The sequence below is a fragment of the Rhinoraja longicauda genome, chromosome 10 (genome assembly GCF_053455715.1).
Source record: "Rhinoraja longicauda isolate Sanriku21f chromosome 10, sRhiLon1.1, whole genome shotgun sequence".
Taxonomy (NCBI): Eukaryota; Metazoa; Chordata; class Chondrichthyes; order Rajiformes; family Arhynchobatidae; genus Rhinoraja; species Rhinoraja longicauda.
This window is the reverse complement of record NC_135962.1, coordinates 1944450-1971345: the sequence shown is the minus strand read 5'-3', so window position 1 is coordinate 1971345 and position 26896 is coordinate 1944450. Positions and strand designations below refer to the sequence as shown.

The 26896-nt window shown below is 45.8% G+C and overlaps 1 protein-coding gene across 1 annotated transcript in view; it reads left to right on the top strand.

Annotated features, from left to right (window-relative positions):
* slc25a29l (solute carrier family 25 member 29-like) overlaps nt 1-24543 on the top strand; it is a 34948-nt gene extending 10405 nt beyond the window's left edge. The window contains exons 2-4 of the mRNA XM_078406025.1: nt 9785-9828; nt 15491-15574; nt 20635-24543. Of these exons, the coding sequence (XP_078262151.1) occupies nt 9785-9828; nt 15491-15574; nt 20635-21378 (872 nt within the window). The 3' untranslated portion in view covers nt 21379-24543. The remainder of the gene's footprint in view (nt 1-9784; nt 9829-15490; nt 15575-20634) is intronic.
* Nucleotides 24544-26896: the final 2353 nt, after the last annotated feature.

Genomic DNA, 26896 nt, shown 5'->3' with positions numbered 1-26896 from the left:
ATCAAAGGAGTATTTGTTGACATCGGAAGTATTGGAGAAGTCAAACAGCTCAACTATTGCTCAGTTGTTTACATCGTCACTTGCTGTACTTTGGCCAAGAACGTATAAAACACGAGAATGTTCTTCTGTTTGTGACTGATGCAGCTCCCTTCATGAAAAAAGCTGCTTGTGCTCTTAAAGTTTTATTTCCCAAAATGTTGCATTTGACATGCTTAGCTCACGGACTCTATAGAATTGCCGAGTACATACGTAGGTCGTTTCCAAATGTAGATCGCCTAGTTTCCAATGTGAAGAAAATCTTCCTCAAAGCACTTGTTCAAGGAAATGGCACCGGAGATTCCGCTACCTCCTCAGCCAGTTTTGACTAGGTGGGGTACATGGCTCTCTGCTGTACTCTACTATGCTGCAAATTTTGAAAAGATAAAATAAATCGTCAACTGTTTTGAAGAAGAAGAATCTGCTGCATCAGGATCGTCAGCGAAATCATGCAGAAAAAGTCCCTCCACTGCGATCTTGTGTTTATTGCTTCCAATTTTGCAAACTTCCCACAAGCCCTAACTTCCCTTGAGAAATGTGGCGAAACATTAGTGAATAACTTGCAGGTTTTCAACAAAGTAACTGACGATATTCGTAAAGTTCCTGGCCATGTAGGTAAAGACATACATGTTTTAGTGCCATCTTTCAAAGTTTCAGTCGGAGTTGTTATAAATGTAGAGTCCTTTAACTTGGCGGTAAAGACTTGGGGTGGCACAGTGGCACAGCGGTAGAGCTGCTGGTGCCTTACAGCGCCAGATACCCAGGATGGATCCCGACTACGGGTGCTGTCTGTACGGGGTTTGTACGTTCTCCCCGTGACCTTCGAGATCTTCAGTTTCCTCCCACACTTCAAAAGCGTGCTTGTTTGTAGGTTAATTGGCTTGGTATAAATGTAAAATTGTCAATAGACAATTGTCTCTAGTGTGTGTAGGATAGTGTTAATGTGCGGGGATCGCTGGTCGGCGCGGACTCGGTGGGCCAAAGGGCCTGTTTCCACGCTGTATCAATAAATGATTAAATTAAAGCCGTTGTCCTGGTGGTGTTGCAGGGTCGGCCTAGCCAAGTGAGGTTGGATTGTTTCACTGGGTTCACTTGACAAGAATAAACCTGTGCCTAAAGGAAAAATGCATATCATCTGACATAAAAAGAAATATGCTGGAAACAGTCGGAGGGCAAGGTGTTGCCTGTGGAAAGAGGAGTTTTGTCACGAGCCTATATCAGAACCGGGAAAGTGAGCAAATAAATTGCAGACAGGGTGGAACATGAACGATGAGACCAATTGGCACAGTGATCACATTGTCATCCTGTTATTTATGTACATGTGTTTTTATTATATTCTACATATGGGAGGCTCGGCCACGGGACTTAGCTGCGCACGGTACGGCCGCGGGGCCTTCCATTGCCTGGCTCGGCCGTGGGGTGTTTCAGCGCCCGGTGTGGCTCGGCCGCGGGGATGTGGGCGTGGGGAAGAGAGCGGAAGTTTTGTTGCCTCCATCACAGTGAGGGGGTGTTTGGAGTCACTGTGATGGGTGTTTGTGTTGGGGTTATGTGTCTTGTGTTTCTTTTTTTGTGTGACTGCTGGTAACGTAATTTTGTTCGGTACCTCGGTACCGAATGACAAATAAAGGCTCTGTATTCTGTATTTAAAGTGAAAAACTATTTAATAACTTGGTATAATGAATTTACTAGTTTTTGTGGGCGACACTGTGGCGCAGCGGTAGAGTTGCTGCTTTGCAGCGCCGGAGACCCGGGTTCCATCCCGACTACGGGCACTGTCTGTGTGGAGTTTGTACGTTCTCCCCGTGACCTGCGTGGGTTTTCTCCGAGATCTTTGGTTTCCTCCCACACTCCAAAGACGTACAGGTCTGTAGGTTAATTGTCTTGGTATAAATGTAAATTGTCCCTGGTGTGTGTAGGGCAGTGCTAGTGTGCAGACTCGGTGGGCCGAAGTGCCTGTTTCTGCGCTGTATCTCTAAAACTAAAAGTTCACCCAGAGACTTCTCTGCCTCGGAAGGTAGTGAGGCCAATTCACTAGATATTTTCAAGAGAGAGTTAGATTTAGCTCTTGGGGCTAAATGAGTCAAGGGATATGGGGAAAAAGCAGGAACGGGGTACTGACTTTGGATGATCGGCCATGATCACATTGAACGTGGCTCAAAGGACTGAATGGCTGACTCCTGCACTTGTTTATCTATGTTTCCAAAAACTTACTTTTAGCCAGGCCAAGAGATTGTGTAAAACCTGATCTTTCTGTCTGGAATTGCATTGCGATTTCAGTGTAAAATATGGAAGGTAAACTATTTTATTCACTTTCCCATTTATCAAGATAGAATACAAAAGGGAAAGCCTAGATTCACAAGTCCACCTGCCTGATGATATCATTGACTAGCACAGTTGCCTCTGAATTAAAGTTTGTAGAAATTAATGTTTGAGCCTCTGCTGAAGTCTAATTGAATCTCTAGTTATAAAGTTGTACAGCATGGAAACGGGCCCTTCGCCCAATTGATCCGTGCCGGGCAAGGTGTGGGTTTCATTTGCCTGACATTTGGCCCGTATCCCTCTAAACATTTCCTATCCACAAAATGCTGTAATTGTACTCATCCCTAAAGCCCCTGTCCCAGTTTGGCGATTGTTTTAGGCGACTACAGGTGACTAGGCTGTCGCTGGGCTGTCGTGTGCTTGGTCGTGAGTCGTCTCCAAAGATTCGTAGCGTTTTTCTAGTCGCCACTGGATTTTGCCAAGGCTTAAATTTTTTTGGCGACTGTTGGTTTGACGCCAATGAGCGTAGCTTGACGTCTCCTGACGTGGGCGCTGTCGTAGGTTGTCGCCAGATGACGTGCGTTGTCGCCGGTGCTGAATTTGGCGAATTCCAAGTATGGGCTTGATCTGATCACCCATCAGTGTAATGTGTCCATAAATGATGTTAGGCGTTGTATGTTTTTGCACTTGTATTCTGTTTGAAGTTTATTGAAATTTATTACAATATTTTTGTATGCACTGTTGTATGTTCTTATCAACCATTTAAAAAAAATTGAACATCAATAAAGGAAATTCATGACATTTTGATGGAAAAATTGAAGTATGAAGTTATTGCATTTCAGTAGTTTCTCATGGCATCACTTTCAAATAGTCGTGATGCAGAATGATTGGAAATCCGACCGTACACCCACTTTTATATGGAAAGTGGGTGAAACGGGAATTGTCTTCAGTTGTTTTCAGTCTTCAGGGTCGTAGCTTGTCGCGGGTGGACGTAGGTTGACTTCAGTTATCGTAGGTTGTTGCCTCGGTGGCGGTAGGTGGTCATAGGTGGTCGTTCTACTTGTGACGATTGTGTCGCCGGTTGTCGGTAGCTTGCCGTAGCTTGATGTCGACTAGGTGGTAGGTTGTTGTAGCTTGTCGTAGACATTGTTGTAAGGGGGGGTCCAGTCGCCGGTTTTTCGGCGACCCGCTACGTCTATGACAGTCGCCTTAAGAAAAAGCGCCTAACTGAGACAGGGCCTTAATATTTTCTCTGCTAACGTATTCCAGACATCCACCACCCTGTGTTAAAATCTGCCGCTTGGGTCCCAGTCAGTCTTTCACCTCTCACCTCAACTTGTGCCCTTCATCGATGGCCATCTGTGATGGCAGCCTCGCCAACAGTCTTTGTTATTTTTAGTGTGTTTTAAAAGTTTGTGTTAATGTTCTCTGGTTTGTTTTATGTGGGGGAGTGGGTCGGGGGAAACTGTTTTTCAATCTCTTACCTTGCTGGAGATGCGATTGTTTTCTGGATCGTATCTCCGGTCGCTCTGCACCCTAACATCGTGGACCTGGCGGCCTTGCTCCAGACTGACTTTGAGCTCCACCGCGGGGCGTGGACCCTTGCTTGGGATCGACGCTCCAACCGCGGCCTGCGAATTTCAACATTAAGGAGCTCGCAGTCTCGGGTAGAGACTGATGTCGGGAAGCTCAAATCGCAGAAAGTTGAGTTCAGTTTAGATTTGCGATACAGCACGGAAACGGGCCCTTCATCCAGCCGATCCCCGCACACTAGCCTTATCCTGCACACGAAGGGGACATTTACACCAAGCCAACAAACCTGTACGTCTTTGGAGTGTGGGAGGAAACCAAAGATCTCTGAGAAAACCCAAGCAGATCACAGGGAGAACATACAAACTTCGTACAGACAGCGCCCGTAGTCGGGATACAATCTGGGTGTCTGGTGTTGTAAGGCAGCAACTCTACCGCTGCACCACCAGGCCAAGGCCACCCTTTTGTGAATCTTTTCTGCATACTGTGTAGCACATCTCCAGATTCGGGGACAGTTTCTTCCCAGCTTATCAGGCAACTGAACCATCCTATCACCAACTAGAGAGCGGTCCTGATCTACCATCTACCTCATTGGAGACCCTCGGACTATCTTTGATCAGACTTTATCTTCCACTAAACGTTCTAACCTTTTTCCTGTATGTGTAAACAGTGGACAGTTTGATTATAAATGTGTATAATCTTTATACTGGACAGCACGCTACAAAAAGTTTTTAACTGTACCTTAGTACACGTGACAATAATAAACTAAATTGTTAGTGAGTGGCAATCTTTTAATTTAACTCTTGGGTTATTAGTAACTCTTGTATAGACTAAGATTTAGGTATTAAATAAATTGGGCTTTGTGGGCCAAGAGACAAAAACAAAGATATTATGTATAACAAGGAAATCAAACACAATTTTATTAACTTCCTTCGGATAATAAATCCTTCCTTTAGAAGGATGAGAGGAGATCTTATCGAAACGTATAAGATTATTAAGGGGTTGGACACGTTAGAGGCAGGAAACATGTTCCCAATGTTGGAGAAGTCCAGAAGCAGGGGCCACAGTTTAAGAATAAGGGGTAGGCCATTTAGAACTGAGATGAGAAAAAACTTTTTCAATCGGAGAGTTGTGAATCTGTGGAATTCACTGCCTCAGAAGGCAGTGGAGGCCAATTCTCTGAATGTATTCAAGAGAGCTAGATAGAGCTCTTAAGGATAGCGGAGTCAGGGGGTATGGGGAGAAGGCAGGAACGGGGTACTGATTGTGAATGATCAGCCATGATCACATTGAATGGCGGTGCTGGCTCGAAGGGCATAATGGCCTCCTCCTGCACCTATTGTCTATTAACGGTTTTCCTTGCTTAGCTAACAAATGAGCCACTCGGAGGTTGCAACCTCATTTTCATTTGTTTTTATTTTATTTTTAATTCTGCTGTGATTAGATATTACGTTTTAATTATTCTCATTTTTCTGACTGTTGCTTTCCTGAAAGTTGGGAATATTGTGGAGAGTGCTTAGTCTATTAATGTCGACGTATATTGTATTCTTTTAGCACAGCTATAGTGTCACTGCAAAATAAACGTAATACTTTGCCATCTAATTCGGTAACAAAATAACCCACACTCCACTTGTTCCTTAAAAGCACCACGTTCCAAGTCTACTTTTCTCTTCTTTTCTTGTTTTGACATGATTGGTATAAACTGGTAAAATAACTTTCAGAAACAGGATGTTGTTGTCCGGAGAGGGGTGTAGCGCTCTAAAAGCTCTCGAGTTATATTTGGTCACTGAGCGCCTTCGGTTTTGCCATGTGCCGCCGAGCAGCGGTGCAAAGCAATGAGAATGTGTACAATACGTGAACGATAGGTACACAATACGTAGACAATACATAAATGAATCAGCGTGGCTGTGTTCCACTAAAACTATCTATGGACACCGAAATTTGAATTTCATATATTTTAACGTCTCCTGCCATATTATTCATCTTTTTTTTTAACCTTTTAAACCTGCAAAAATGCTACCTAACTCACAAAAACAGGCAGCCGGCCGGATTTGGCCCGGTAGGTTGCTGACCCCTGACTTAGTTTGTAGGCTAATTGATGTGGTAAAAATGTTAGAATTGTCCCTCGATAGTGTAAATGTGCGGGGATCGCTGGTTGGTGCGGACTCTGTGGGGCCGAAGGTCCTGTTTCCACGCTGTATCTCGAAGACTAATACTAAAACTAAAGTGAAGTTGCCCACCCTGCTGATAAGTGTATCTCCACAGTACAAGATCATCATGTTTTTTAGCATTGTCCTTTGTTGGGTGGAGATCAGAAATGTGTTCAGTACTTGGTGTTCAGCTGATCTGAAGCCAATGCCAGTTTCATGTAACATCACTATGACAATACTCAATCCCAGACATGTATACCAGGGCTTTGTTAGCACTAGCTATATGGCTTTCAATGATTTGTCTGCTCCTTTGCTTTTTTTTAATGGTTACCTCATATTAGGTTATTAATTTATTGTATGTTTGCTTATATACTTGTGTTGAAAATGGAGACAAAATGCTGGAGTAACTCAGCAGGTCAGGCAGCATCTCTGGAGAACATGGATAGGTGACGTTTCACAGAGTGCTGGAGTAACTCAGCGGGTCCGGCAGCATCTGTGGAGAAAAGGAATAGGCGACATTTCGGATTGAGACCCTTCAGACTGAGTCGGGGAGAGGGAAATGAGAGATCTAGAAGTTATGTGGAACAAATGAATGCAAGGTATGCAAAAAGCAATGATGACCGTGGAAAGGTGGAGCACACAATGGTCCATTGTTGGTTGTGGGGAAGGTGACGAGTGAAACAAATGGTGGCGACAGTGAAACTAGTACGACAAGAGGGAATGCAGGGGTTACGTGAAGTTAGGGAAATCAAAAGTCTTACCGCTGGGGTGTAAGCTGCCCAAGCAAAATATGAAGTGGTGTTGCAGTTGAGTCTATTAAGCAAGTGAGAAATTCATTAGTTTGTTGGTACATGTGGCAATTAAACACCCTTGATTGTCTTCGCTGGCCAGTTGCATGTTTTCTGTTTTGTAGATATTTCTAGTTTTTCCTTTGAAATTGCACACCCTACATGTGTTGAACTTTGTTTGCCTGTTGCCTACCCAATCTGCATTACCAGAGTGCCTAATGTACACACCGAGGGGGAAAAACCTGAATTGAAAATGTGATTTGCTCCAAGCTTTGGAGTATTATATTTATTTCCTTCATCAAACCAGATGGAAGCGTTTCACAAAAACTATTCACATCATCAGATAGGAGTTCAGTGGTCACAAAATCTGCACTGATCCATCAACAGCACCTAACCATGTGAATATTTCAATTTTATTTGAACTAAGATGGACCTCTTGGCTGGGAATATTGTAATCTTGTTTGGGAGAAATGTCTTTATTAATATTGGTGAGCAAAATCGGAAGCATGAGGTGTTATTTTATTATTGTCACAGGTAGAGTGAAAGGCCGTTTTATGTTATCCACGAATACGAGTGCATTAGGTATTGCAAAAGAGAAAATAAACTGCAGAATGTAGTGTTAGAGCTACAGAGAAATTGAACCTTGAATCTTGAGTAGAGGCATTGTTGTGCTTTATTGGCTGTGGCATCAATGTGGTTGGACCAGGGCAAATTGTTGGTGGGTTTTACATCCAGAAGCCTGAAGCTCCTGACCTTTACTTCAGCACCACCGGTGCCGACTGGCACGTGTTCACCACCTTGCTTCCTGAAGTCCACGACCTGTTCCCTTTGTCTTGCTGACATTGAGGGAGAGGTTGTGTTGGGAGGAACTGCAGATGCTGGTTTAAACCAAAGATAGGCACAAAATGCTGGAGTAACGCAGCGGGGCAGGCAGCATCTCAGGAGAGAAGGAATGGGTGACGTTTCGGGTCTGAAGAAGGGTGTCAACCCGAAACGTCCTTAAGAGCTCTATCTATCTCTCTCTTGAATGCATTCAGAGAAACGGTTAATGCTGTGGCCCGACCTTCCCGATTGTTGTGTGTGGGGCAGGAAGTGGAGGATTCAGTTGCCGAGGTGGGTACTGACGTCTTGGTCCGGGGGTTTGGGTTTGGTTTGGGTTGTAGTGTGGAAGGTGGAGCTGCGGTCAATCAATAGTCGGACATGGGTGACTGTTGTCTAGCTGTTGCAGGGATGTGTTGGGAGGTAGAGTGATCACTTGCTGCTGGCCTATTCCAACAGTAGGTGAGTTTAGTTTAGTTCAGAGATACAGCGCTGAAACAGGCCCTTCGGCCCACTGGATCCGCGCCGACCAGCGATAGTCTGGATGGAACCCGGGTCCCCGGCGCTGAATTCGCTGTAAGGCAGCAACTCTACCGCTGCGCCACCGTGACTGAGCTGTGGTGGATGTAGGATGGAGCAGCCTCTCAAAGCACTTCATGGTTGGGTGGTGGGCGCCAGAGCCACGAGGGGAGGTCGACCTTGTTGTCCCTTGGCATTGGGATGATGGCGGTCTTGCTAAAGCAGGTGAATATGGAGAGGTAAAAATTCCTGTCACTGAAACTGAACACAATGCACCAAGTGCGAACGTCCCAATGTCTTGTACAACAGGGTGTTGCAGCGGTAGAGTTGCCGCCTTACAGCGAATGCAGCGCCGGAGACCCGGGTTCCATCCCGACTACGGGTGCTGTCTGTATGGAGTTTGTACGTTCTCCCCGTGACCTGCGTGGATTTTCTCAGATCTTCGGTTTCCTTCCACACTCAAGACGTACAGGTTTTTAGGTTAACTGGCTTGGTAAATGTAAAAATTGTTCCTAGTGGGTATAGGATAGTGTTAGTGTGTGGGGATCGCTGGTCGGCGTGGGCCGAAGGGCCTGTTTCTGCACTGTATCTCTAAACTAACCTGGAACATATCATGTCCCACTTTCATACCCAATACTCTGACTGATTAAGGCCAAAGTACCTTCCTCTGTCGTATCTTAGTTTAGTTTATTGTCACGTGTATTGAGGTACAGTGAAAAACTTTTGTTGCGTGCTGTCTGACTGTAGCCTACTTGCCCTCTCTAAGTGCAATGCCATTTTCAGGGAACTATATACTTGCCCTCCTACATCCATCTGCTCTGCAACACTCACCAGGGCCAATGTCATTGTATTTAATGTTCACTAGATGGGCGTGTGCCCTTTGGGTACAAACCTCTCCTGTGGCAACCCTCCCCCAACTGACGATCCATGGACTCATTGCCAGGTGGGGAGTGCCCCTCAGGGCCGTAGGCGGGCAAGGAGGGAGAGGCAAGGGGAGAGGGTGCCACTCACCTCTGGCCCAGGGCGGCCAGAGCGAGACGTGGACCCGTTGGGTGGAAACCTCTCCCGCAGCGGCAGCTCGCTGGCGACGGCCATCTTGTTTGATCCTCTGCCGCCACACTGCACCATGGGAGGAAGGTCAGGCGTGGGGCACCGGGAATGGGAGAGCATTTATTAAAGTTTACTAAGTTAATTGTTTTTGAAATGTAGCAAGACGATCAATTGAGACCGCAGGGGAATGGTGAGTAGGGTGGGTGTAAAATTGTTGCGCTATCGTGTACCGTTTAGGCTGTATTTCGGGAACAAATCTAACCACAAATATACAAGATGAGAGTTTTAGTAATATGTACCAGACCAAGTGGACCCGTTGGGCCCAAACCTCTCCTGCATTGGTGCAGCACCCTCTCCTCCCCCACTCCCTAGGAGATAGATTTAAACTTTAAAATGTGAATAACTTTAAAAATATAACACCGATTTCAATGAAACTTCTTCCATTCGCACCAAAGGGAGTAAGGTGGGCTTAAAATTGTTGCACTAGGGTGTACCGTTTTGGCTGCAGTTCAGGAACAAACAAACGAATGAGAGTTTTAATGTACAGATAGACATTGAATTGGTACATTTGCATTTTGCTGAGTTATCCAACGGCATGTGAAAACTAAATTTGTCTTTGTTTGTTTGCTGCAGGTGTTGCTGGAGTACTTGTGGGGCACCCTTTTGACACGGTCAAGGTGAGATTTTCACGTGGGCTACCTGATACTGTTAAATGCGTCGGAGCCCGTAGCATTCCATCTAAACTTACGACTCCAAAGAAGTTATTTGTTTATAGTTATTATTCATAGTTTTGCTAATCTTCACAACCGATAGTTTTATGACCAAACATAAGTAAACATTGAACAATACAAACTATTGTAATCGTGAAGTTAATGTTAGCTTTTATTCAAACATTTCCAAGTAATGATCATCTCATTGACTCCATGATTAAGATCTACTTTTAGTTACTTAAACATGTCACTACAATTCCTGGCAGATTTTGACCTCTGAATGTGGGACAACACTTAATTTATTTCAGTATAATTTTATTTTCTAAACCTTATCCTTTTTTCCAAAAGGCCCAAGCATTCTTGCTTCAAGGTATAATCCAATTTCCTCATTTTAATCTAATTTAACAATTTTTTTTCCTGCTGTCGATGGATCATGTTTGTGAATGTAAATGAATAGTCAGCTGAAATTAAGGACTGCTTATGTTTTAATATTTTTGAACCAATTTTACTGAAATCAACCCATCTAGAAATTCTCCTGACTGAGGAAGGGTTCCGACCCGAAACATCACCTGTTCCTTTTCTCCAAAGATGCTGTCTGACCCGCTGAGTTATTCCAGCACTTTGTGTCTGTCTTCGGTATAAATCGGCCTCTAACATTTCTAGATGGGTAGGAAGAAACTGCAAAGTCTTTGAAGATTTGAGTTCATAAGGTTAATGAAATAATAGCATAAAATATTGAATTATGATTATTTTGGAGCCTCGACTGCATGTTTACATTTCTGGACATGAAACTTGGTGATGTTAGCGCAGAACAAACAGCACTCTTTGTATCGGCAGATTGCTGGCTGAGAACATGATGATCTGATGTTGTCTGCATCATCTGTTTGTTTGCTTTCAGTAGATCGAGGACAAATCATCTGAGCTAAGCTCAGAGGCATCAGCAATGCTTTATTTATACAACAACAGTGCAGCACAAGACAAAGGGAAGGGCGTGTTATCTTTGGAGTGTTGGCCATCAGTGATAAAATAAGACCATAAGACATAGGAGCACGATTAGGCCATTCTACCCATTGAGTCTACTCTGCCATTCAATCATGGCTGATCAATTTTCCCTGTGGTGTCAAGTACTGAGTCCACTGGATGTACATGCTATTGATTGGACTGCTCATTGGAACACGACGTGCAGATCCAGAAACTGGCATGTCCACTTTGACCTTACAAATGTACATTATGTACCTCCACTTCATGTCTGTTGATTAGAACAGCTGTCTAGGGCTTTGGTTAGACCACATTTGGAGTATTGCATGTAGTTCTGGTCGACCCATTGCAGGAAGGAAGTGGAGGCTGTGCAGAGGAGGTTTACCAGAAAGATTTTGTTTTTAGAGATGCAGTGCGGAAACAGGCCCTTCAGCCCACCAAGTCTGCGCCGACCAGCGATCCCCGCACACTAACACTATCCTACACCCACTAGGGACAGTTTTTACATTTACCAAGCCAATTAACCTACAAACCTGTACGTCTTTGGAGTGTGGGAGGAAACAAGATCTCGGAGAAACGAGATCACGCAAGTCACGGGGGGAACGTACAAACTCCGTACAGACAGCACTCGTAGTCGGGATGGAACCCGGGTCTCCGGCGCTGCATTCGCTGTAAGGCAGCAACTCTACCGGTGTGCCACCGTGACCGCCCAAAGATGCCTGGATTCAGGAGTATTGGGTTTAGTGAGAGGCTGCACAGATGTGGAACACTGGAGGTTGTGGGGATACCTGCTAGAAGTGCATAAAATGATGAGAGGCTTAGATAGGGTAGACAGTCAGAACCTTTTTCCAAGGATGGAAAAACCAAATACCAAAGGGCAAAGCTTTAAGGTGAGAGGCAAAGTTTAAAGGAGATGTGCTGGGCAAGTATTTTTAACACGGGGAGGTGCCTGGAACACACTGCCTGGGGTGACACTAGAAGCAGATACGTTCATGACATTTAAAAAGTGTTTGGAAATGCACGTGGATAAGCAGAGAATGGACAGTTATGTGCAAGCAGATAAGAGATGGTCTTGGCATCATGTTCGGCACAAACAATGTTGTATAGTTCTATAGGTAGACACAAATTGCTGGAGTAACTCAGCGGGACAGGCAGCGAAGGGATCAGGAGAGAAGGAATGGTTGACGTTTCGAGTCATGACCCTTCTTTAGACTGATGTCGGGGAGGGGGCGGGACAAAGATACAATGTAATTGGAGACAGGAAGACTAGTGGGAGAACTGGGAAGGGGGAGGGGATAGAGAGGGAAAGCAGGGACCTGAAGTGGGAGAAGTCGATGTTCATACCGCTGGGGTGTAAACTGCCCAAGCGAAATTTGAGGTGCTGTTCCTCCAATTTGCGCTGGGCCTCACACTGACAATGGAGGAGGCCCAGGACAGAAAGGTCAGTGTGGGAATGGGAGGGGGAGTTGAAGTGCTGAGCCACTGGGAGATCAGGTTGGTTAAGGCGGATTGAGCGGCGGTGTTCAGCGAAATGATCGCCGAGCCTGCGCTTGGTCTCTATATTGTACCAACATTTATAATGGATCCATGGAAGAAGGAAACTAGTGTTGTGCCTTCATGAAGAATTGAGATGGTGGACAATGAGAAGCTCAAAGCCTTGAGTGGAAGCACAAGAAACTGCACATGGTAGAATCTGGAGCAGATAGCAAAGTGCTGGAGGAAGTTGGGAGGTCACTGGAGGTGAAAATCTGCCCGCCACTTCCGTTGACTCTTCTTCATGAGTGAGTGCCTGGGCCATTTTGAAGAAGTGAGAGTGAGGGGTGAGTCGAGAGTTCTCTGTACTGTTTTCCAGACCCAATCTCCCTTCAGCTCTTTAAACGGCCAATCTTCCCCCTACACTCTGTTCTGATGCAGGATCAGAGCTGGCTTGATCTGCCTAATTCCTCCTCCTCGCCTTTTGTGGCAAAAAAATTATAGGTTAGTGTGCAGAAGCACAAAACTGTTCAGTCGTGCGTGCGCGCGTGTGTGTTGTGTGTGCGTGTGTGTTGTGTGCATGTGTGTGTTTCACTGGGTGTAGGAAAGAGCTGCAGATCCTGGTTTATATTGAAAATGGACACCATGCTGCAGTAACTCAGCAGGAGAAAAGGAATAGGGAGGGTTCCGATCCAAAGCGTCACCTATTCCTATTCTCCACAGATGCTGCCTGAGCCGCTGACTTACTCCACCACTTTGTGTCTGTCGTAGACTGGGTATTGGGCTTGCTGCGATGTTACTGTTGCCTCTCCTAGCTGCAGCACTGTGAAGACACTGGGCAAAGGACGAGTTTTGTCACAGGAGGGCAGGCATCAATAAAGGTGCGGCTGTCTCATGCTGTCATCCACTCTCTGCTGCTGATCTTTCATTGATGCTGGGAACTATAACAGGTATAACATATCAGGTATAACACATAGCTATGACTACATAGCAGTCATAGAAAAAAAAAAAAAAGAACACAAGGCACATGACCCCAACACAAACGTCCATCACAGTGACTCCAAACACCCCCTCACTGTGATGGAGGCAACAAAACTTCCACTCTCTTCCCCACGCCCACGGACAGACAGCTCGTCCCCGACCGACCCGCACAGTCCCCGCACCGGGCGCTGAAACGTCCCGCGGCCGAACCGGGCGATGAAAGGCCCGCGACCAAGCCTCGCGCAGCTAAGTCCCGTGGTTGAGCCGCACCAGCGATGAAAAGTCCCGCAGCCGAGCTGCACCGGGCGATGTTAAGTCCCGCAGCCGAGCCGTTGGGCGCCGCCACTTGGCCACAATGTCTGAGAAGCCAGAGGGGATGAAGACAGAGATCGAGTACACACCACTAACCTGGGCAACTATGGTGTAGGAAAAAAACTACAGATGCTGGTTTAAATCGAAGGTAGACACAAATAGCTGGAGTAACTCAGTGGGACAGGCAGCATCTCGGGAGAGAAGGAATAGGTGACATTTCGGGTCAAGACCCTTCTTCAGACTGAAGAAGGGACTCGACCCAAAACACCACTTGGGCAACTACGGTTTTCACTGGACTATGTCTTTGTTTGCATAAGGGCTGCAGTTTTGCAATAATTTGGTTAGCTAGCATTGTGGTTATTAATTGATTGTATTATTTTTCTGTGTTGTTGGTTTGTGGGCCTGTAATGTTGCAGCGAGTGCAAGTTTAATTGTTCCATCACTTATGACAATTAAACACACTTGACACTTGAGGTGGGTTGTCCAGAACTTCATTACATTCCTTTTCACCACCACCACCACCACCAAAAAAGTGTAATGATATTTGTTTTGACATTGATGTTCAAGCAAATCTAATCAGTTCTATTTGCTGTGTGACAAAGACCAGGTCTGATGTTAGTGCAGGTAAACAGAAGTCACCAAATATCTATATGTTGTGTTTAATGCAGTGAAAAGTTTCAAACCCAGTTGCTGATGCGTTCATGTCATAATTGGAGCCATGTCATAGTCTTGCTTTAGTTTAGCTTACAGATGGGAATAGGCCCTTCAGCCCACTGAGTTCATGCTGCCCATTGATCACCCGTTCGTTCACACTAAGTTCCATGTTATCCCATTTTCAATTCCGCTCCCGACACAATTTACAGAGGGTTCGATTAACTTGCATACACACCCAACACAATTTACAGAGGGCCGATTAACTTGCATACACACCCAACATAATTTAGAGGGCCGATTAACTTGCATACACACCCAACATAATTTAGAGGGCCGATTAACTTGCATACACACCCAACATAATTTAGAGGGCCGATTAACTTGCATACACACCCAACATAATTTAGAGGGCCGATTAACTTGCATACACACCCAACATAATTTAGAGGGCCGATTAACTTGCATACACACCCAACATAATTTAGAGGGCCGATTAACTTGCATACACACCCAACATAATTTAGAGGGCCGATTAACTTGCATACACACCCAACATAATTTAGAGGGCCGATTAACTTGCATACACACCCGACACAATTTACAGAGAGCTGATTAACATACAAACGCACACGTCTATGGGATGTGGGAGGAATCCGGAGCACCCGGAGGAAACCCATGAGGTTGCAGGGAGAACGTGGAAACACCACACAGACAGCACCCGAGGTCAGGATCGAACCTGGGCATCTGGCGCTCAGGCAGCAACTTTACCGCTGCGCCGCCTGATTTTCGTGTGATGCTATTTTCATGTGATGTGTGATTTGTGGCGTTTAACTACTTCTACTTTCTGAGCTAGGGGCTGTCAACATTAACAGCAAAAGTGTGCTTTGTGATGAGAGATAAGCCTCATCACAGGAGAACTCCTAGTAAGTACAGCAAAGGTGACGTTAACTCCTTGCTTCTGTCCACTCTAACCTACATTCAAGTGACTGTTGCTTACAACAAAAACTCGAGTGTTAAACATGTTTACTATGTATTTCATCTTTAAACTTTGTAGAATTAAAACCTTAATATATATTTAAAGTGGTCGTAGAAATAAATTAATGCTACTCATACCCAAATATCATTTCACAATTGCGTTTGCGCTTTTCGTCTAAACTGTGGCACTAAATGCCTTGCAGTTAATCTTGCCCAACCTGGTCTGTCCCTGGTTTAAAATGTGTTTGTTTTCTAGGTTCGACTTCAAGTACAGAATCCCGATCAGCCTCGTTATCGTAGTACTGTGCACTGCTTCCGGTCTATTCTTAAACAGGAATCTGTAAGTAGCCGGTATCTTTGTCAGAACAACCTTTCAGATTTCCTCTTCCTGTTTGCACATTAAATGCCGTACGTACATCTTTTGGAATTTCACTTAGCCAGGCAGTCTTTAGATAAAATGCAGAGGGCCACATGCTGGTAGGTTGTTCAGTTAAAGAGAGGATTCGTCGTCCAGAAAACACTGTGCGGTAAAGCTGCTTCCTTATAGCGCCAGAAACTCGGGTTCAATCCTGGCCACAGCTGCTGTCTGTACGGAGTTTGAACAAACCGCGTGGGATTTAGATTTTTAGATTTAGAGATGCAGCGCGGAAACGGGCCCTTCGGCCCACTGAGTCCGAGCCGTCCAGCGATCCCCGCACATTAACACTATCCTACACACACTAGGGACAATTTTTACATTTACCAAGCCAATTAACCTACAAACCTGCACGTCTTTGGAGTGTGGGAGGGAACCAAAGATCTCGGAGAAAACCCACGCAGGTCACGGGGAGAATGTACAAACTCCGCACAGACAGCACCCGTAATCAGGATCGAACCCGGGTCTCCGGCGCTGCATTCGCGGTAAGGCAGCAACTCTACCGCTGCGCCACCGTGCCGCCCTGTGGCACGCTCCAAAGACACAGGTTTGTAGGTTTATTCACAAAATGCTGGAGTAACTCAGCAGGTCAGGCAGCATCTCGGGAGAGAAGGAATGGGTGACGTTTCGGGTCGAGACCCTTCTTCAGACTGAAGAAGGGTCTCGACCCGAAACGTCACCCATTCCTTCTCTCCCGAGATGCTGCCTGACCTGCTGAGTTACTCCAGCATTTTGTGAATAAATCGATTTGTACCAGCATCTGCAGTTATTTTCTTATACTACAGGTTTGTAGGTTCATTGGCTTCTGTCAATTGTCCCTAGAGGGTAGGATAGAACTAGTGTATGGTGATTGCTGGTTGGCGGGACTCAATGGGCCAAAGGGCCTGTTCCCACGCTGTATCTCTAAACGAAGCTGGAAGCATAACGCTCACATTTTCAACGTAGCACCATTGGATGCTGGGCCTGACTGATAAGATCTTTATAACAACCCTCTCATTTGCACCAAGATCATCGGTCACTTGCTCTTGTTCCTGTTCTGTGCCGTCGGCTTGGCCTATTCATCACCTGGGGTGTGGCGTGCACATGGAGCATATTGCATCTGCTGTTGGCAGCTTTAACATCCGTGGCACATTCTCACTGGCATGTGCGCGAGGGCAGACCTGCCTGCTTTCCATTTGAATCACAAGTTCACATTCTCTTCCACTTTCCTATCCCACCACTTTCCATCTGGCAATCTATTTATCTTTCCGATGGTGCTGTTACTGTTCGTAGACATGTGGAGCATGCAGGCAGATTGACACAGTTTCTAAAGGTTACCTGCATTCATATTGACATGCTCTGCACTGGGAACAAACGAAAATGAACATTTGAAGTACACCCAATGCTTCATAGAAACATAGACAATAGGTGCAGGAGGAGGCCAGTCGGCCCTTCGAGCCAGCACCACCATTCATTGTGATCATGGCTGATCATCCACAATCAGTAACCGGTGCCTGCCTTCTCCCCATACCCCTTGATTCCACTAGCCCCTAGAGCTCTATCTAACTCTCTTTTAAATTCATCCAGTGAATTGGCCTCCACTGCCCTCTGTGGCTGAGAATTGCACAAATTAACAACTCTGGAAGTATTTTCTGACCTCAGTCTTAAATGGCCTCCCCTTTATTGACCCTGTGGTCCCTGGTTTTGGGTCGTGTCCCTTCAGACGTGTGTGTGTGTGTGTGTGTAAGGTAAGTCGGATAGGGAAGAGCCTTGCAGGGAATAGATTGACGGAGATCACGAGGGTTTTTGATCATATGGTCATAAGTAATTGTAGTAGAATTAGGCCATTCGGCCCATCAAGTCTACGCCGCCATTCAATTATGGCTGATCTTCCCCTCCCTCCTAACCCCAGGGCAGATTCTTGGGCAAAGGTATGAAAAGACGTGCGTTATGAGATACAAGCGTTGAAGACTGAATTCGGATGATGTACGTAGTGGTCCCATCATGAGACCACTATGCTGGCAATTGATTCCAAGGAAACCATTGTTGGTCATTGATACGTAGCAGCTTCCAGCACCTGATGCCACCCATCAAGTGGGCAACACAGCCAAACGCATGAAAGAATAAATAGCAATGAATCAGGAAATCAAGTCCAATCATTTTTTTAATATCCCATTAAAAAGAAATGAGAGAACACAATAAAGATTGGGACCTCCACAAAGTAGAAGATGAAATGCAATGAGGTGTGACATTTTTGTTAAGGATGGAATTTTGAAATGTTGGTCTGGAAAAAAAAAAGTAATGCCCAAGGTCGAAGAGAGTTTCAAAAGTATGCTATTTAGTTCATTTGGGAAGGCGTGACATTTTCAATGGTTTGTACAATAAAAATAGATTGAAATATATAACGGTTGATTGAAATGTCCTGCCAGACTTTGGCCCACACCTTCACTCTTCTAGCTTTCCTTTCTCCCACCCCGGCAATCAGTCTGAAGAATAATCCCAGCCTGAAATGTCAGTTATCCACGTTCTCCAGAGATGCTGCCTGACCCGCTGAGTTACTCCAGCACTCTGTGAAACGTCACCTATCCATGTTCTCCAGAGATGCTGCCTGACCTGCTGAGTTACTCCAGCACTCTGTGTCCTTCCTTGGTAAACCAGCATCTACAGTTCCTTGTTTCTGCATTGAATTGGCTGTTGGGTTGCTTGTGTAAGTGAGATTGCAGAGGAGTAATCCTAAATGGGTGGTCTTGTCGTCTCTTAATGAAACACTGGTGTCCAACAATTGTCATCCCTTGGAGTATTGGCAGATGGAGGTGATAGTGTTACTTGCATTAGAATCCCAGCTTCTGCACCACTATGTTGAGAATGCTACTTTTCTGGTATGTTGTTGGAGGCAAGTTTCAGCATTGGCACTCATCCTTTCAATTGTGTGCCTGGTGACTGACAAAGTTTATCCATTGTGTTCTGGCGGGGGCAGTTACTGGTGAAGGATACCTGATTTTCAGAAGCTAAGCAGGCTCAGGCCTGGTTGGTACTTGGATGGGAGACCACCTGGGGATACAGGTACCTACCTTGGCCTTGAGCGGCACTGTAGAGGTAGAATTGCTGCCTTGGCGCCAGAAACCTGGGCTCGATCCTGACTACGGGTGCTGTCTGTACAGAGTTTGTATGTTCTCCTTGTGACTGTGTGGGTTTTCTCCGGGTGCTCCGGTTTCCTCCCACATTCCTAAGTCGAGTGTGTTTGTAGGTTCATTGGCTTTGGTAAAATTGTCCTGAGTGTGGGGGATAGAACGATGGTCGGTGTGGATTTGATGGGTCTTTCTGATCTGTATCTGAAGTAAACTAAACAGGATGCCTTGTGCCGTTCGTTTTTGTTTGCAGCCACTTGCTGGGTTGCGGCCAATGTTTAGACATTAGGGACACGACACGGATACGGGCTCTCTGGCCACCGTTCACTCTGACCAGTGATTACCCAGTACACTAGCCCACGCACCAGGGACTATTTATCATTTTTTATTGAACGCAATTAACCTACAAACCTGGACGTCTTTGGAGAGTGGAGGGAAACCAGGGCACCCAGAGAAAACCCACACGGTCATAGGGAGAAGGTATAAAACGTGCAGACAGCACTTGTGGTCGGGATCAAACCTGGGTCTCTGGTGCTGCAAGGCAGCAACTCTACCGCTGCACCACCCAGGGTTAATGTTAACTCGTCCACTGCAAGGAAATGCACCAGCTTGTATTAAAGCTTGTCAGTGTTATTGTAGTTATCGGGTTTCTGGCGTTATTAAACACTGCAGGGTGACGACTTCATTTTTGGAAAGGTGCCAATAAAACATTGCATTTGCAAATGACGACTGATTCACTCATTGATGTGAATGTGATCATTTAGAAATAGAGACAATAGGTGCTGGAGTCGGCCATTCGGCCCTTCAGGCCAGCACTGCCATTCAATATGATCATGGCTGATCATCTAAAATCAGTACCCCGTTCCTGCTTTCTCCCCATATCCCTTAATTCTGTTTGCCCCAAGAGCTAAATCCAACTCTCTTGAAAACAGTGAATTGGCCTCCACTGCCTTCTGAGGCAGAGAATTCCACAGATTCACAACTCGCTGGGTGAAAAAGTTTTCCCTCATCTCAGTCCTAAATGGCCGACCCCTTATTCTTAAACCTGGTTCTGGACTCCCCAACATGCGGAACATGTTTCTTGCATCTCGCCTGTCCAAATCCCCTAAGAATTTTATGTTTCTATAAGATCCCCTTTCATCCTTCTAAATTGCAGTGAATACCAGCCCAGTCGACCAAATGTTGACCATTTGTTGCTTTGACATTTGACATTGCAAAGAGAGGTCTAAATCCTGGGATTTCAGATCTGACAACTCTGCTGGGGCAACATTTCGGGGGCATTTGGACATATGCAAGAAATGCAGCCATGTGTCACAGGTTCCGAAACAAACCAGCATTCGTATTGACACATTAGACCTGGAGGCACTTGGATCAAAGTGAACACAGAAAAATACCTTGCTAGAAAGTATCGAAGTCTGTATGAATTTGGTTGTTTTTAAAGAGGGCATTCTCTAATATTGCAGTCTGAATGCTATTATCCAGAGTTCAAATGCAGAAGTATTAGGTGTACAGGTGCTCCTCGACTTACGATATTCTGACTATACGGTGGTGCAAAAGCAATACACACCTTTGTATGTAGGTTAGGTGGCTATGATGTTGTGTAGGTTAGGTGGCTATGATGTTTGGTAGGCTATGATGTTTGGTAGGTTAGGTGGCTATGATGTTTGGTAGGTTAGGTGGCTATGATGTTTGGTAGGTTAGGTGGCTATGATGTTTGGTAGGTTAGGTGGCTATGATGTTTGGTAGGTTAGGTGTATTAAATGCATTTTCCACTTACGATATTTTCGATTTTCGATGGGTTTATCGGAACGTAACGCCATTGTAAGTTGATTTCCTGATTGTGTCTCATTTGTTAAACTTGTGAATGTTCTGCTGCAGGTTCGGGGCTTTTACAAGGGCATTGGCTCCCCAATGATGGGTCTGACCTTCATCAATGCCATAGTCTTTGGTGTCCAAGGAAATGCTATGCGCCACTTGGGACGGGATACGCCGCTGAATCAGTTCCTGGCGGGGGCGGCAGCCGGGGGAATCCAGTGTGTTATCTGCTGCCCCATGGAGCTGGCAAAGACGAGGATGCAACTTCAAGGCATGGGGGAGTATCAGGTCAAAAGTAAAGTCTACAAGAATTCGCTGGACTGCTTGGTCAGAATCTACAGGAAGCACGGGATTCGTGGAATTAACAAAGGCATGGTGACCACCATTGCTAGAGAGATACCTGGATTTGGCTTCTACTTCCTCACGTACGACTGTCTGACCAGGGCCTTAAACTGCGAGCCTGATGACAGCTTTGTAATTCCTAAACTGCTGTTTTCCGGTGGCATGTCTGGGATTGTGTCCTGGATTTCCACCTACCCGATCGACGTGATCAAGTCCCGTCTGCAGGCTGACGGCGTGGGAGGGGTGAACCAGTACAGCGGCATCCTGGACTGTGTCAAGCAGGGCTACAGGAAGGAGGGGTGGCAGGTGTTTGCACGGGGCCTCACCTCCACCCTCCTCCGTGCCTTCCCCGTCAACGCGGCCACCTTCGCCACTGTCACGCTGTTCCTCATGTACTCACGGGCTGACGAGACCTGCAAGCCACAAGAGGCTGCCCCAGCAATCCAGCATCCTTCCAGCCTCTAAAGCCAGCCCGCTCGCCCTGTTACTTAGTGCTGTGATAACTGAATTTTACTTCATCTATTTTTATAGGTCTAGTGAAATTATATATTTTTTAAACCTATTGGGGTGTAAATATGTATTAATTCTTTATGAAATACAGCCATGGGTTTCACTTGTAGCAGAATTCCAGTAGTTGTTTAGTAAGATTACAGCTTCATATCTTGTATCAAATGAATGTATATATTGTATTTTAATGAATAAAAATAGGTAGGAAAATGTGATTATTATTTTCTTCCCTTCTGCTCCCACCCTCCCATATCTGTGACATGTACTGTATAGAAAGCTAATTAACATGGCTGAACGCACACCCACCCGAACAGGTATCATATCGCACTGTTCATGGCATAATGGGGGAATTTTATTGGTGATAATTAGCTTTTAGCATCGTGCTTATCAATCAGTCGACAGCACTAAAGCAGACCATATTTGGTGTTTGTAGAATATTGGATACTTCAAAGGCACTTCACTGGATGTAGAGCACTTTAAGAATATCCAGACTGTAAATACAAGTCTTTTTCCCTTGTATTATTTAAGGTCGAAGAGCACCAAAGTCTGCTTGTTTCCCAGTAATCGGCATTGAAAGTGGCAGACTGTCGGAGTGCTCCATTTAAATACTACATTCATTATCTGACTTGGCATAGGCCTTCATCAATAGCATAGGCCTTCATCAATGGCATAGGCCTTCATCAATGGCATAGGCCTTCATCAATAGCATAGGCCTTCATCAATGGCATAGGCCTTCATCAATGGCATAGGCCTTCATCAATGGCATAGGCATTCATCAATTGGCATAGTCATAGAGTGGTATAGCACAGAAACGGGTCCTTCAGTCCAGTGTGCCCATCCTGACCAGGATTGCCCCATCTTATTAGTCCCACCTGCCTGCGTTTGGGCCATATCCCTCTACACCTTTCTTACCCATGTCCCTTGTACATGTGGCTACCTCCGGCAGCTCGTTCCATGCACCCACCACCCTCTGTGTGGAGAAAGTTGCCTCTCGGGTTCATTTTACATCTTTCCCCTCTCACCTTAAACCCATGCCCTCTGATTCTGTGTATCCACGTTTTTGGTTGTACGATGTTCCAACCTTTGCAGATATGTTTTGTTTGCTGAGATCTGCTAACAAGAATACTTAGTTTATCGCCAGATTTGCAGTAGTAGGCTTGAATATTTTGAGATATGCCAACCATCCTTTCCCACCGCAGGAGTTTTGTTCCTATTGCGATGTCCTTGTTCCTGGTGACACGAGTGAGCTCTTATTTAAAATTCGATTTTTCCATGGAGCCAACCATGTTATCACTGGGTTTTTCAGGAATCTGAGTGCACATCATTTTAATGTACTGACACTTGGAGTCAGAGTTAGTTCCTCAGCCCAACTTGCCCACACCGACCAACATGCTCTAGCGACATTGGTCCCACCTGCCCACGTTTGGCCCATAGCCCTCTAAACCTTTCTTACCATGTACCTGACTAAATGCTTTTTAAACATTGCTATGGCACCTACCTCAACTACCTCCTGCAGCTTGTTCCATACACCGACCATTGTGGTTATCAAAGAAAAAAACTGCTCCTCTGGTTCCTATTAGTTATCCCCTGCCCTCTCCCTCCACCCTCACTGTAAACCTACGCTCTCAGGTTCTCCCCACTCTAGGTAAAAGACTTTTTGCATTTACCCTCTCTATTCCACTCATGATTTTGTACACCTCTATAAGATCACCCCTCGTCCTCCTGCACTCCAAGGAATAGAGACCCCTATGGCTCAGGCCCTCGAGTCCTGGCAGCATCCTCGTAAATCTTCTCTGCACCCTTTCCACCTTAACAAACATCTCTCCTCTAACAGGGTGACCAAAACTGAATCACAATACTCTGAATTCAGCCTCACCGATGTCCCTTACAACTATAACATGACCTCCCAACTTCCATAGTCAATACTCTGACTGATGAAGACCAAGGTGTTGAAAGCTGCCTTGACCACCCTATCTACCTGTGACATTACTTGCAAGGAAACTCCTTGTTAATTCTGATTTATACACAGTGCATCAATACAAGTTCTCAGGTTTGTTATGGCGTGTTGAAGAAGAGTTGTTACTATATTTAAAAACTAACCATACAAGTCAATAGTCCTACAGATGTTAGTTGACCAGATCAGATCAATGTTAATGTAATCTGGGTCTATTTAGAATATTTTCCTAATTCTCATACTCTTCAGTGTACATTAATGCTTCAGAATATAAACTGCCGTTGCTTCTTATGGGTGTTAATATTGTGAAGTGTGTCATGGTGAACTGTAAAGATTGCAGGGACATTGACAGCTATTAAGAAATATGTGGAATGAGTGTGACTCTCAGCCACGTGGCTTAAAGCAAGTTAGATGTTTAAACTTGCCTTCAGGTGAATGGAGCAGAAATCAATCTTGTTTTAATTATATGCGCTGGCTTCAATAGGATCATGACATCTGTGAATTATTTTTAGAAATGGTGGACAAGTTATTTTAAGTGTTTTGTACACAGCAGTTTTAAGCGTTACTCTTCAAGGTGAAATTTTAAGCACTCCTGGTTTCATCTATCAAAGTTTTAAGATTTTTGTTTAAAAAGAAAACATCCATCGTTTTTTAAAATGTGTCATTTTTAATGCATGAATCCCCACCTGCCCATTTTTATGCATTTTCTGGAAAGCAAGTTTTGATTCTGGGCAGTTTATGTAACATTCAATGACCGACAATGGGCAGGATTACAGGACTGAACCTGCACTGTAATGGGACAAGTGCATGCTGAATGACGAGGATTCTCAGCACTTTCAACCAACTCCAGGACTCTTGAAATTTCAATGGGCACGGAACACTTTATTTCAGTGTGAGAGAAGAGAAATTGTTTGTTCCTAGCACTATGATCAACTTTGTAACTATTCAAGCAAATTGCATTTTTAAATGTTTGACTGGAAGCCTTGATGAATGTCTATATATTTGAAAAAATTCAATTTCTGAATTGAAAATGCATGCTTGATTTAACAATGCAGTACAGGTTTGACTTCGGGTCAGTGAATTTGTGCTGTGAATGATTCCAACCTGACTGTTTTACAGTGTACTTACTATGTAAAGTACCCTATGAGGACTGGAAGGGAAAATAAAATCCATATTCGGATGAAATTCTTGTCAATTTGTGGTTTGTCTTTTTTAAAAAGTGTGTTTGTATCATTTTCCTTGCCACCCTTCAGCTTAGTTTAGTTTAGAGATACATCGCGGAAACAGGCCCTTCGGCCCACCGGGTCCGCGCTGATCAGCGATCCCCGCACATTAACACTATCCTACACCCTCTGAAGACAATTTTTACATTTACCAAGCCAATTAACCTACAAACCTGTACGTCTTTGGAGCGTGGGAGGAAACCGAAGATCTCGGAGAAAACCCACGCAGGTCACGAGGGGAACGTACAAACTCCGTACAGACAGCACCCGTGGTCGGGATCCAACCCGGGTCTCCGGCGCTGCATTCGCTGTAAGGCAGCAACTCTACCTCTGCGCCACTCTGCCAAGTCTTTGAGTATTACTGGTACTCCTCCCTTTGAAATAGTGAACAGGTGATCAGTTTTTAAGAAAACGAGCAGCACAGTGGTGGAGCTGTTACCTCATGGCGCTGGGGACCTGGGTTCGATCCTGACCCCGGGTACTGTCTGTGTTGGGAGGTTGTACGTATGCGTAGATTTCCTCCGGTTTCCTCCCACAAAGATGTACAGGTTTGTAGGATAACCTCGAACCAGGTGGTGCTGATGATGGCTGCCAGTGTACTGCTCCTTGCTGTTTTGTCTGTTTGTTCATTTGTGTGGCTGTGAAATCCCACAAAGATCACTTTCATGAGAGAGGTGTTTATTCACAAAATGCTGGAGTAACTCAGCGGGTCAGGCAGCATCTCGGGAGAGAAAGAATGGGTGACGTTTCGGGTCGAGACCCTTCTTCGACTGATGCCAGGGGGGGGGCGAGACAAAGGAAGGATTATAGGTGGAGACAGGAAGATAGAGGGAGAACTGGGAAGGAGGAGGGGAAGAGAGGGACAGAGGAACTATCTAAAGTTGGAGAAGTCGATGTTCATACCGCTGGGCTGCAAGCTGCCCAGGCGAAATATGAGGTGCTGTTCCTCCAATTTCCGGTGGGCTTCACTATGGCACTGGAGGAGGCCCATGACAGAAAGGTCAGACTGGGAGTGGGAGGGGGAGTTGAAGTGCTCAGCCACCAGGAGATCAGTTTTGTTAATGCGGACCGAGCGCAGGTGTTGAGCGAAGCGATCGCCGAGCCTGCGCTTGGTTTCGCCGATGTAAATAAGTTGACATCTAGAGCAGCGGATGCAATAGATGAGGTTGGAGGAGGAGCAGGTGAACCTTTGTCTCACCTGGAAAGACTGTTTGGGTCCTTGGATGGAGTTGAGGGGGGAGGTAAAGGGACAGGTGTTGCATCTCCTGCGGTTGCAGGGTAAAGTGCCCGGGGATGGGGTGGTTTGGGTAGGAAGGGACGAGTGGACCAGAGAGTTACGGAGGGAGCGGTCTCTGTGGAATGCAGAGAGGAGGGGAAGGTGTGGCCAGTGGTGGGGTCCCGTTGTAGGTGACGGAAATGTTGGCGGATGATTTGTTGGATCCGCTGGCTGGTGGGGTGGAAGGTGAGAACGAAGGGGATTCTGTCCTTGTTGCGAGTGAGGGGGAGCAAGAGCGGAGCTGCGGGATGTAGAAGAGACCCTAGTGAGAGCCTCATCTATAATGGAGGAGGGGAAGCCCTGTTTCCTGAAGAACGAGGACATCTCTGAAGCCCTAGTGTGAAACACCTCATCCCGGGCGCAGATGCGGCGTAGACGGAGGAATTGGGAGTAGGGGATAGACTTTTTGCAGGAGACGGGGTGGGAAGAAGTGTAGTCCAGATAGCTGTGCGAGTCAGTGGGTTTATAGTAGATGTCAGTCACTAGTCTGTCTCCTGTGATGGAGATGGTGAGGTCCAGAAACGGAAGGGAGATGTCGGAGATAGTCCAGGTATATTTAAGGGCAGGATGAAAATTGGAAGTGAAGTGTATGAAGTCAGTGAGTTCTGCATGGGTACAAGAGGTAGCACCAATGCAGTCGTCGATGTAGCGGAGGTAGAGTTCGGGGATGGGGCCAGTGTACATCCGGAACAGGGATTGTTCGACGTACCCGACAAAGAGGCAGGCGTAGCTAGGGCCCATGCGAGTGTCCATAGCTACGCCTCTGGTTTGGAGGAAGTGGGAGGTGTCAAAGGAGAAGTTGTTGAGGGTAAGAACCAGCTCTGCTAGGCGGAGGAGAGCGTTGGTAGATGGGGATTAGCTGGTTCTACGGTCGAGGAAGAAACGGAGGGCTTCGAGACCATCCTTGTGGGGGATGGAAGTGTAGAGTGACTGGACATCCATGGTAAAGATGAGGGAGTGGGGGCCTGGGAACCGGAAGTTATCGAGGAGATGGCGAGCGTGTGAGGTGTCTTGGACGTAGGT